Source organism: Rana temporaria, chromosome 9 (genome assembly GCF_905171775.1).
Source record: "Rana temporaria chromosome 9, aRanTem1.1, whole genome shotgun sequence".
Taxonomy (NCBI): domain Eukaryota; kingdom Metazoa; phylum Chordata; class Amphibia; order Anura; family Ranidae; genus Rana; species Rana temporaria.
The window spans coordinates 32,307,451-32,319,723 of NC_053497.1; the positions used below are offsets into that span (position 1 = coordinate 32,307,451).

Consider the following 12,273-nt stretch of genomic DNA (forward strand, 5'->3'; position numbering starts at 1 on the left):
AAAGCAGAACCATTTTTTTGTTGTAAGGCAAAAAAAGTGGTAGGATTGTTGAAAAGTAGAAGTGAACTATCAATAGTAATAGAGTTGAAGTTACAGAGTAGAGATATAATTCATCAGCACTACATAAAATCATCAATCATATTCGTTTAATAGGAGAATACATCACATAACATCACGTCTACGCATTTGAAACAGACACCCTTTGTCACAGCAGAAAATGTGACAGGTTTGTCATGCTTTTCTTCCGTCAGGAAGGCACACTATTGGATCTAAATTTTTTTTTTTATATTTTATCCACGTGGATGTAAATTATTGATATTTTCACTCAAGTGCTTGGTTTTTTATCTGTACTCTGTGACTAAAATGCGCCATCCATTGTTGTTGTCACAGCAAGGACCATGTTTCTCTGTGTGGTTTTCGCCGGTAGTTTGATTCATACTAAAAAAACAAACATCCAAATGGTTGCATACTCCATCTTGCCCAACCATATATTTTTGATGTTGTGTTGGCTGTAATTTGACTTCTGTAACTTTTGAAACCACATGTTATTGGTATGGAATGTAGGTATCATTTCCTGACTAATGAGGTTAAAAATGTTTCTGCAATTTGTAGACAACCGCTATTCCATCTTTCAAATGCCCTGCGTGGAATAGTTAACATTTTAACTAACGTGCATTGTTTCTCAGTAATGAAATGAGTAATGGTAACTGCGGTGTGGGGTGGAGAGGAGAAATTAAAATATATGTAACATTTGGGGTAATGGTAGATGACTATAGGCAACCAAAGGTAGAGTTAAGTGACCAGTGATGAAGGTGATGATATACAAAACAATAAATAACACCAAAAATATAATATTATGATTCAATTATTGTGTTATTTAATGGTTTGCATATCAACGGCTTATTTACAGGTCACTTACTCTCTTTACCTTAGGTTGGCTATAGCCATCTGCCATTACGTCAATTGGTGGTATTTATTTTAGTTTTATTTCATTTCTCCCCTCTCCCACACAACGCAGTTAACAGCACTCATTTCATTCACCATCTTTCTGGCAAGGACATGGTTTCAGGCAACTGCAGCATTTCAACTGTCTTTGGCACACAGTTCGGTCTTCTATTTTATTGCTTCTCACTAATGTCAAAAAAATGTTGGTACTTATTAGCAGATGAACAGAATTTTTGCGTGTATAACCCACACTTACATTTGTTGCAATAAAGAATTCAAACACAATTTAGATTTTGTAAAAGACTTTTAAGTGAAACTTTTATTTTACATGTTTGAAACTGTTATTGTTCAATGTTGTAAAAAATAAATGCAAAAGAAGTACAACAAAGTGAAAATACAAAAACAAAATAAAGACTCATTTTTTTGCAATTTTTGTACTCTTGTCTTAATTTTATTATAGTTCTCCAAAGTTTTTAGAGTTGAGTTAACCTGAAATAATAAAAAAAACATCATTGGTTAAGATTTTACATTGATAAACAAGATCAGCCCAAATAATTCATTTTACAGCATGTCTGTCTCTTCAACTTAATAATGCAAGTTTGTGATCATTTCTGATGATGTTTGGAAAATTAAAACCATGTTACGGTGGTTTATTACCTGAAAAATAGTTTGCAATCAGTTTACTTCTTGCTGTGTTTCCCCTTTGATCATTTTCCACTGGAATTGTGGGCATGTCATCCTCCACTGTGGTGTCTAGTTCCTCTTGTAGTCCACCATGCCTTGCTATGTTATGGAGAATGCTGCATGCTAGGAACATATCAGCTACCTTACTGGGGGAATACTGTAGGAATCCACCAGACAAGGACATGCATCGGAAACGGCTCTTTAGGACACCAAAGCATCTTTCGATCACCACTCTTGTTTTTGTATGAGCAACATTGTAAGCTGCTTCTGCAGGAGAGGATGGCCTGTTGATTGGTGTTAAGAGCCATGGTAGACATGGGTAACCAGCATCTCCTATAAATTTTAAAACAATATAAATTTATTTGTAAGTATAGAAGAAATCATGCTAAATCACATGATGTAGTGGCCAATTGTGTGGTCATTTTAGAAAATTTTCCATTGTTAGTCACATATGGATAACATACGTCTAATAAAGCACATTTTAAAATTATTTGTGGGGGCAAGGTTCTGGATTTGTACTTTTGATTGAGCATTAATGGTACTTAACTCACAACACAACAGCATACCACAGTTGTGGGCCATGATTACTGTAGTGTAGTGTAGTGCATGTGAATGTTATGCAAAAAAAAAAATGCTGGAGGAAAAGTCTGCCTGTCATAAATATTTCAATACTATAGTGCAGACCTCGTATGGGACTATAACGGAGAACCAGAGGGACATGTCTGTTTCATGTACAATACATATGCACAATGGGGGGGGGGTGATTGTTGTGCTTGGTAGTGCTGCTTGATGTTATGCATATTGGGGGGTTAACCGAAGGGATAGTGTTGAACTCCCAGATTTAAATATTAACTATACATTCAAGTAAATCAACTACAGACAAAATTGTTGCATCTTATGCTGCAATCATTTACATATAGGTACTGTACTTAATTCTGGTGGGTGGCTTCTTTGGCACACCTTGGTCATGTGTGTTTTGATAAGTAGTTCCTAGCGCTCTCATGTGATGTCTTAATATGATAGTGTAATACATTACTTAAGCAAGCTTGAAGTAGTGACTACTTTTCAGTGCACACGGAACATGTGGAACAACAATACACCTCACATGAGAAAGGAAAGATTTGTGGACCTTGAACCAGGTGATAGCTAACTAAAAAGTACTTGAAAGTATTTTGGACATTTAAATTCTGAGTTTATTATTACATGTTTTTGAAATACTGATTAATGTAAAGCTGTTGAGCTGTCATGTTACTGATATAGCACTAATGTCAGTCTAGTATGGAATAAAAAAATAAATACGCATTTATAACTGGAAAACACACCATAAAATAAACAGTGGAGCACACTTACCCAGCAGCCATCCATTATTTTCTAAGTCCTTGTCCAGAGTATCATATATTCCCGATTGGCGCAATATATGGGCATCATGACAGGATCCTGGAAAGCCGGTGACAACATCACGGATTATGAGGTTCGAATCACAGATCACCTGGATGTTGAGGGAATGGTAAGCCTTACGGTTTCTGTAGATGTGCTCCTGTTCTGATGGGGGACATAATGGCACATGGGTGCAGTCTATTGCCCCAATGACATTGGGCATTCCTGCTAGGTCAAAAAAACCACGTTTTATTTGATCCCGCTCTTCACGTGACTTGCCCATATGAATGTATTTTGGAGCAAGTTGTCGCAGTGCTTGCAGGACGTCGACCAAGCAGCGGGAAAAACTGGGTTGTGAGATGCCAACAATCTCACCACTGACATGTTGGTATGAGGCCTTTCCTAGAAAATGAAGTACTGCCAAAAAACGCACAAGACCTGGTACTGCATTACTTCTCCGCGTGCGTGTTTCTAGGGCCAAGTGTATTTCATCATACAGGGAATATATCATGGGAGAGGATAATCTAAATTTGGCTATCACCTGGGTTTCAGAAAATTGATCCAAAAAGGTACGTGAACGAAATACACGTTTCTCTATCTGAACGACATTCTGACGTGTCCTTCTTCGCCTCTGGATCAGTTTCAGTTCAAATAAAGCACATCCAAATGGTTCCATCTTGCACAAAACTCGTAACAAAATTTACCACAAGCCTAAACCGCCAAAAAATTCCTCTCAACAAATGATATACCGCCTGGGAAATGTCATAACGCCACCCTCAGGGAGGTGCTTATTTAACGATTGCTTAGCGATCGTTAATTGTCTAAAAAACCTTTGTGAATTGCACTTCTGTACATATTTAACGATTTGAGTCGTTAAAACAACGATCAATACGTTCAATAACGACTCAAAACTAAAAATATCGGTTCTGTGTAGTGAAACGTTATTTGATGATTTTTACAAGCGTTAAATCGTTTAGTGAATTGGACTTGATTCAATAACGTGTGAAATCGTTTACATAACGACCGGTATCGGCAAAAAAAGCTTTGTGAATTGACCCCATTGTCTCTTGACCTTCTGGAATATGGCCGCCGTAGTCTGCCAATACCCTACCAACAAAATGGCCGCCGCCAGGTTTGGAGACATGTTCTCCGTCAAAATGGCTGCCGATCGACTTCCGTTTTGAGTCTATATAAAGAAAACTCACATCCAATCAGATTCCTCTGATGAAGTCACGAGGTGACGCAACGCGTCAGAAACATTGCATGTGACCGGAAGTGACATGGATTTCGTCCACATTGACGGTTTTAATTCCCTGTCCGTTTTTCATGCTGCTTGTAAGCGCCTATTTTTGGCCCTATTAAAGCTCTTTGTTTTATATGTTTCACGATGAGAGGTTTTATTTTTCTGTCCGTTTCCCTATGCACATTGTGAGCCTCCATTTTACTGGAGATCGCCACCAGCAATAAGGACATCAGGAAGCTGTTCATAACGATTACCAACGTCTCAGCAAGCTGTTTTGAGAGATACATAAAGCTCGTTTTTCCTGGTGGTGAGGCAAGCGCTCCGTGAGCCCACATGTAAGGAGGATCATCACTTGAAGCACTTTATATCACTATCTGAAGCACTTTATGGCAATACATGAGCAAGAATTCTACTATATTGGACTGTTACGCTTTTTTTTTTTTTTTTTTGGTTTGTTGCGGTACCGGCAAACTGGTCTGGTACCTGTACACTGGAGTTTTTGGACTATACTTCACTGTGGGGCTTTTTAGTTTTGCGACCTTGCACCCCCCTCAAGTTTTTTTTGCAGGGTTTGCACTTTATTCATATTTGGTACATTTCAGACATTTTTTTCCTGGTCACTTATTCATATTTTCTTTTAGATTTGAGTACACTCATGGATCCCATTTAGAGATTTATGTAGAGGTTGCGCTCATCACTTTCTCTTCCATTCAATCTGTTAGTGGGAAGGATTTTAAAGGAGTCCCAACAATTTTGTTTGCCAGTGTCCAATCACCTAAAGATAGCAACATGTAACAGTTTTCCAAGATTATGCCTGTGTCCTGTACTGTCTGAAGTCAAATATTTTGCTGCATTTGGTGCCCTTACTGGTGAGAATTTACGTCAACAGTGATGTACATAAAAGTATTACACCTTTTATATTATTAGATAAAGGTCTCTTGTTAAATGCACACCGATTGGTTAATATGGGCAACACCAACATTTCATCATCACAAATCATCCTCTCACTGTCACCACATTGTGCTTAAATGTTCCGTAGTACCTTGGTGCATCTGGACCGTGAAAGCGGAAGGCTCCTGGTGGCCCATACGGAGGAGGAAACGGCAAATATGGGGGATACATCTAGGAAAAAAATAATATATGTAAGACTACAAAAACCTTTTTGGAATGACTAATGGCTATGAAATTCAAATTCCTATTATGGTAGCTGGGCAATTAAAAAGACACTGGTACTTTATCGATTCAGGGATCCCCGGCCTACTGATACCTCTCAAGCCATTCCAGCTTCCTCTAACTTAAACACTTGGCGATGGGAGGAGCCATAAGCGCCGGCAGGGGACCCCAGAAAAGGATTGGGGCTGCTCTGTGCAAAACTATTCCACAGAGCAGGCAAGTGTGACATGTTTATTTACAAAAAAATAAGTTTACAGTCATGTTAAGGTAAAACACCTTCTGCCTTTACCACCACTTTAATGCGTTTATAAACTCCTAGAATGCAATAGGCAGACATAATAGCTTTTGTTACATATAATGCCCATTCTTCTTTTTCTACTGTAAACTTCAAATACCTGGTGATCCTGGTAGTAGCTGCAGCTTTCTAGATGGGTGACAACAAAAACAGGTTTTTAAAAGTTGTGCCATCCAGCAAGTTCTTTGCATCAGGGTACACGATGCCATATACTATCCTGAGTGGACTGTGATTACCAAAGTCAGCCAAGTCTTCAAGCCCACCCTTATCTGTAGATTGACAGTGGTTGCTGTACGGAGTATTGCTGTCAATATAGCAGCATTCAGCACAGCAGCATACTCTGCCTCAATCCCTAGGAGTTGTTGGAGGAGAAGGTAACCCAGCATTCATAGGACTGCATATAATAAAATAATTAATGTATCAGTATTTAAAATGTTTAGGTGGGTTCGATGCAAAGACGTTACAGATGCTTTAATGCAACCTATGAAAAATAAATACTAACCTATGTACACCCTTATAATTAGCTGCTAGTGACAGCTGCTGTATCCCTACTGCTTAAACGAGAAGTTGGGGAATACAAAAAATAAAAAACAATCCCACTCACCTAGATGGCTGCAGTGCCGATCCATCCCAGCTGCAGCTGTTTTTCCCACTCCAGCTGCAGCTGTTTTTCCCACTCCAGCTATACATGAAAACTGAGCGACCAAATACTGCTGATTGCTTACTTCTCGGTATTCAGTCTGCAGAGAGTCACTTGCTGTCTGCTCAGCCACTCCAGTGCTGACTGGAGCGCAAGGCTGTGGTGGGAACGGGAGCTGCTGGCTCAGGCTTTCAGCTGCATGCTGAGAGGCTGTGCCAGCTCCAAGTCCAAGCATCTGGGTGGATCCGGATATAAAAGTCAGGAACTTTCCAGAGCCTCAACCAGCTGAGTGAGGTCAGCCAACAGCAGACTTTAGCCTGGTGATGATGGTCAAAATATCCCAGAATGGTAATGCCCCTTGTTGGTAGAAGTGCCAACACCAGGGTCAGTACCTTTGTCGAACTCATGGTGCCAAAGCCAGGCCAAAGGGCAGAGCCACAAACTGACAAACTGAAAATGCGGCTCCCCTATTGAAAAACTCCGGTATCGCTGACGAGATGCTAAATGGGGACGTGAAGGTAGGCATCCTTGACGTCCACAAAGACCAGATGTCTCCCTGATGGAAAGAAGTATTCACCGACTGTACAGATTTCTCCAGAGCTTTTGAACATGCAGAAACTTGTTCAAGCACTTTAGATCCACAATGGGCCATATATCATCATTTAGTTTGGGCACCTTAGGTTCTAGTAACTGCAAAACCTTTCTGGTTCTGGAAAAGAGGTCAAGGCCACCTGATAGCATAACAGGTCCAGTGCAGCAAACAGGTTTGGAGGCAAGTCGCAAAACTTCAGCCATAGCCTTTGAACACATTTTGAATCCAGACAATGGAGACATTTAAGTCTGTACGGCTGCAAGGTGTCCGTGTCCCTGCCACACTTGCAAAAAAGTAGAGGTGCCCCTTCAACTGGGAAAATTTGTTACCAGTCTTGGAAGGCTTGGATTTCCAGGATTTTTCCCAAAGGGAAGTGTTTTCCGCTTAGCCTGAGGCAGGAACCAGCAACTGAGGACGCCATTACCCCCCAATAATAAGGACAACTTACACTGGAAGACCAAACCTGCTAAGTCTTCACTTCTCCAGGATCAGGCTACCCACAGGCTCTTCAGGGACTGGGCTCTGCCACAGAAGACCACGTTCATGGACGTGTATAGCGCCCTACCAGCTAACTCAGGCGATGCAGCCACCTGCCAATGTGAGCGCCACATGCAGGGTCTAGTGCAACTAACATCTTGTAGGCCAGGGACATGCAATTAGCAGCCCTCCACCTGTTGCAAAACTGCAAGTCCCATCATGCCTCTGGGTGTCATGCTTGTGGCTGTCAGAGTCTTGCTATGCCACATGGCACTTGCAGTTCTGCAACAGCTGAAGGTCCGCTAATTGCATATCTCTGTTATAGGCCTTCCATGTTCTTGCACAGTGTCCAGGTACAGCCCCTCAAGAGAAGGTGCATCTGCATGAGAAAGACTATCCAAGCAAAAACAAAAAGGAAAAAAAAAAAAAAAGACAGGTCCATTACCTATGGACACCAGGGAAAAACTGAGGCAATGTTGGTAGTGGCTGGAGTTATACAGGGCTGAGTCGAACTTTACTATTTTCCAGTGTCCAATCACCTAGAAGTTGAGCATAATCCGAAAGAATTACCTCTCTTGCAATGTACAATTAATGGTGATTTAGGTAAAAATTGCAGATTGTTAAAGCTACAGCCAATGCTCCCACCTGGAACCATATTCAGGAGGGCTGGATTCCATCACTACAGGCAAAAAATTTTTGGCGTCCAACGCTTCACCCATCATCCAAGATCACCTCTTTTGCACAGAACACTTTGTTTTGCTGGTTCTAGCCTTTCTTCAAATATTGTGCAAATAAGTTCCTATGAGATGGTTACATTTTAACTTATTATTGGGAACAATGTTTAGCTAATGGCTATAAGGCCTCATTCACAAAGAAGTACAGATCCATCCCCCATTGTGAAGGGAAGTCTGCCTGTGCTCTGATCAGAGCTCCTGCACAGATGTACACTCCGGGATGAACTAGGAGATCTGAGCAGGTCTGTCCTTCCAGCCAGTAGCCTGTCATTGAGTTGAACAGGCTGCCTGCACAAAACACTTGTGCATCCTGAGTGGGTGAAGATTTCCCTTCACACGGGTGTAAATATTGGTACATCTGTGTGAAGGAGACCTAAAAGATGAAAAACCTGCCTTTTTGCCTTGACCGCCTATAGACAGAAAACCAGAATGGTTATTCGGCACACCTCGACTGTTGAGTAGTGGCACAGTCAGAACCTATTGGGCCCCTTTCACACTGCCGCAACTTGAAAGTCGTGCGATTTTGACGCGATTTCAGGGAATGCCTGTGTAAACTTGAGGTCTATGGACCTCAACTTGCATCAAAGTCAGACCAAAGCAGTACAGGGACTACTTTGAAGTCGCATATATATGAATGGTTATCATTGGGAATCATGGGGTACGATTTTCAATGCGACTCCGATGTCCAAAGTCGCACAAGGTGAAAGGTTCCTTAGTTGGATATGATAATGTTAAAACAAGATATGCGTGCCGATATGAGTTACCACAAAAGTGCTGTCATTACACACATCTGTCATTACCAACAATTCTCATCCATAGTGAAAAGAGTGTTACACAGAGAAGCAATAGATTAAGTTACTTTTAAAAGTGACTTCTCTAAACCAATATTTAGGAGTTAAAAAAAAAAAAAAGCAACAGCAACAAATTTTCATACTTACAAATGGTCCTATCATCCCCCGATATTGAGGGAACTGTTGGGGAGCAGGGGGAGGTAGCCCTGGACGGGGGGCTGGCTCATTGCTGGGGGCGTGTGCCGTGTCAGGAATCTCACGGCCATCGCCATCCAGGGCCCCCGGAGCCAGCCCCCCCCTCCCGCCCCCGTCCCTCCAGGAGATGGCATCTGTGAAGAAGAAACAGCAGGCACTCAGTAAAATCAACTGCAGAACACCTCTCAACATACAAAAGCGACAAACATAACCAGATCTGACAAAAAAAGGGCACTAGAGGGTCAACTATTGATGGCCTAGATAACTCAAAATACAAAAACACTCAGTCAAGGCGCTCCAGGGAGGTCCGATGAAAGCAATCTGTGGAAGACTGTATAGGGTAGATGCACTAACCAGAACCCAGGATCCACAGGGGACAAGGAAATCCAGTTAAAATAATGCGTTAATGAACGGCAACTAAATGTCTTACATGGTGGCGATAGTTGAAAGACCCAAACTAGTGATGGAAGGGATGTGCCGGAGGGGCTGTGAGTCTGTGGCAGAAGGCTGTGATGGAGCTGCAAGTTCGTGACAGAAGACCACCGGCCGCAGCACAGGGATTGGATTATTTTGTGTCCCCAGAAGCAATGTCACCGGAACGAGAGAGAGCCACACACCATGGGCAAAAAGGGCATATGGGATTGCACCAGAAGAATGGTAACATGTTTTAAGGCATGCCCCCACACTACATTCCACAGACTGCTTTCATAGGACCTCCCTGGAGGGCCTTTACTGTGTTTTTGTATATTGCTTTACCACTATCCCGGTGTTCACTCTGAGGTTGCCCAGAGAAGTCCACATACCAGGCACTGCACTTTCTCTACTGATTTGGATCCACATTGTGATACTGCAGTATAGAGCCTTACATTCTTTTATATTATAGATAACTCAAGAGCCTGCTACAAGGCTTCTCTTATAACTTGACTGGTCACACAATATAAAATTCTAGAGTACAGCTTGATGAAAGCCCCATACACAACATAAGCCTTACTCTGGGGGCGGAGGCTTGGTCCTGGCCCATACGACACAGCGGAGGTGCTCTGGTCTTGCCCACTTTTGTCCTGGTCCCCAGCCGCCTGCAGGGTTGGAAATTCCTCGCGAGAGAATGGCGACAGTTGGCTTGATGCCTTTCCACCTACAATGACGGCATTAAAGAAAAAAAAAAAAAAAAAAAAAAAGGGGGGAGGACACAAATTACAGTATGTAGAGCTTATAACAATATATTAAAACAGACAACATGGCCTCCATTAGAGTGGACTGCCCCTCTATATACCAATTCAATTATAATTCTGCACAAATCAAAATAACTTTATAGATCACCATTTAGAAAAAAATAATAATTCTCATCCCTTAGAATAGCAAATCAGAGCCATCCAATGACCCCTTTAAGATGGCAACCATTATCTGCACTCAAGATCAACCGACTATAGATAGGTCAGGCTCTCCCTTGGTTTGGGCTTTCATTGACCAAAAGTAAAACAACTTTCAGACATTAATAAATAATAACCTCTGAACCTTAAAGTGATATTTAAGTCTCTTTTTTTTAATAAAATGTTATACTTGCCTGCTCTGTGCAGTGGATTTGCACAGAGCTGCCCAAATCCTCCTCTTCAGCGATCCTGGCTCCTCCCGACAACCCCCACAGCAAGCAGCTTGCTATGGCGCACCCGAGCCGAGCTCTGTGTGTCCATTCAGACACAGAGCCACGGCAAGGCCCTACCTCTCTCCTTATTGGCTCACTGATGTGATTGACAGCAGCTGGAGCCAATGGCGCCCGCTGTGTGTCTCAGCCCATCAGGTGGGAGAGTCACGTAGAGCCGAGTCTCCGTGCAACATCGCTGGATCTCGATGGAGTACAGGTAAGTATTAGGGGGGCTGCTGCACACAGAAGGCTTTTTTATCTTAATGCATAGAAGGCATTAAGATAAAAAAAACTGTCTTCCTTTGCAATCACTTTAACGTTGGATCTTTGCCCTGTCCCCTGCTATTGGATAATGAAGTCACTCATGACGAGGTCCAAACCCAAGGCATGCAAAGATTTGGGCCAAAGTTCCACCAACGCTGATCTATACTTCTAAAAATGCTAGTTGCCTGGCTGTCTTATCAATCCAATGGTCTTAATCAGAGACCTAAAACACATATACAGATGATTAACTTCCTTCTGACTTCCAAATCTGTGCCTTATTCAGGTCAATGAATAGTAAAGCCAGATTGCCAACATTCTTATAAATACTGTAATGGCAGCACCCACAGTATCATTTTCACCACAGGTTTTGCCAAGGTTGGCACATTTTACTTGGCTTGGATATTCCAATATGAAGAATAAGCATTCTTAAGGCACATTTAAAAGTGTCAAACTGCTTTCCTGAAGCCTCTCAAGTAATCTTATTCCAGTCTGTGGGTGCCAGTTATAATTTTAATACTAACTGAAACCGGTAGTGATGAAATCCTTACATTACAGAAGGGGAAGAACAGAAGTTCCTCTCACTGTCAAGGGCACTCATGCAACCTATTGCATTGATACTTGAGTCCCCAGTGGGACGGGAGAGCACGATAAAAGGTGGCAACCTGAATTACCTGTAAAAGTAATGACCAAGATATCAATGCTCCCAACCCTTGTATGTATCCCACTGCTCTCACCCATGTATGGATACGTCTTAAAGTGGAGTTCCACCCATAAATATAACATTACATCAGTAGTTTTAAAAAAATGTCATTAGTCCTTTAAGATTTTTTTTTTTTTTTTTTTAGATGCCTTCAAAGTGTTGTTGCTAGGCAGAATAGTTAATCTACCCTCTTCCTGCACCTAGGTGCTTAACCTACACCGCACAGACTCCTGGGAATGTAGTGGGTGTAACTTACCAGGAGTCTGTGCACTCCCCAGTCTCGAAGAATCATGTGACTTGGACACTGCTTGTGCAGCACTGAGCATGTGCGAGATCTGCAAGGCTGAAATCCAGGAAGTCATACAGTCTGGCTTCATGATGCCCACACTTAAGATGGCCCCAGTCAATTTCTATTTTATAAAGTGTCTAAATGCTGTAACAACCTAACAAACGGACCTTCGTTTACAGACTAACTTTACTAGAATACATTAAGCTTGTGTATTACAGGGGTATTTATATTT

At 41.8% G+C, this 12,273-nt stretch overlaps 3 protein-coding genes across 8 annotated transcripts in view; 1 reads left to right on the forward strand and 2 right to left on the reverse strand.

The window, feature by feature from the left end:
- The window catches only part of LOC120913269, a 6,226-nt gene extending 4,852 nt beyond the window's left edge, over positions 1-1,374 (forward strand). Inside the window, exon 8 of the mRNA XM_040323106.1 lies at positions 1-1,374. This exon is cut by the window's left edge and continues 774 nt beyond it. The gene's annotated coding sequence lies outside the window, so the exon portion shown is untranslated.
- Positions 1-12,273, reverse strand: part of PRRC2A (proline rich coiled-coil 2A) — a 122,446-nt gene that overhangs the window by 75,536 nt on the left and 34,637 nt on the right. For all 6 annotated transcript variants that reach the window (XR_005743489.1, XM_040323104.1, XM_040323102.1 and 3 more), the window contains exons 6-8: positions 10,138-10,281; positions 9,099-9,280; positions 5,292-5,371 (exon numbers count right to left, since the gene is read on the reverse strand). Coding sequence is in view for 5 of the 6 variants with exons in the window: in XM_040323104.1 (XP_040179038.1) it covers positions 5,292-5,371; positions 9,099-9,280; positions 10,138-10,281 (406 nt within the window). In the remaining variant the exon portion in view is untranslated. The remainder of the gene's footprint in view (positions 1-5,291; positions 5,372-9,098; positions 9,281-10,137; positions 10,282-12,273) is intronic.
- LOC120913271 (putative nuclease HARBI1) lies at positions 1,231-4,056 on the reverse strand. Its single transcript, XM_040323107.1, has 3 exons — positions 2,980-4,056; positions 1,603-1,962; positions 1,231-1,434 (listed from the first exon to the last, which is right to left on the reverse strand). The coding sequence occupies exons 1-3, from the start codon at positions 3,680-3,682 to the stop codon at positions 1,430-1,432; spliced, it is 1,068 nt and encodes a 355-aa protein (XP_040179041.1). The 5' UTR covers positions 3,683-4,056; the 3' UTR covers positions 1,231-1,429.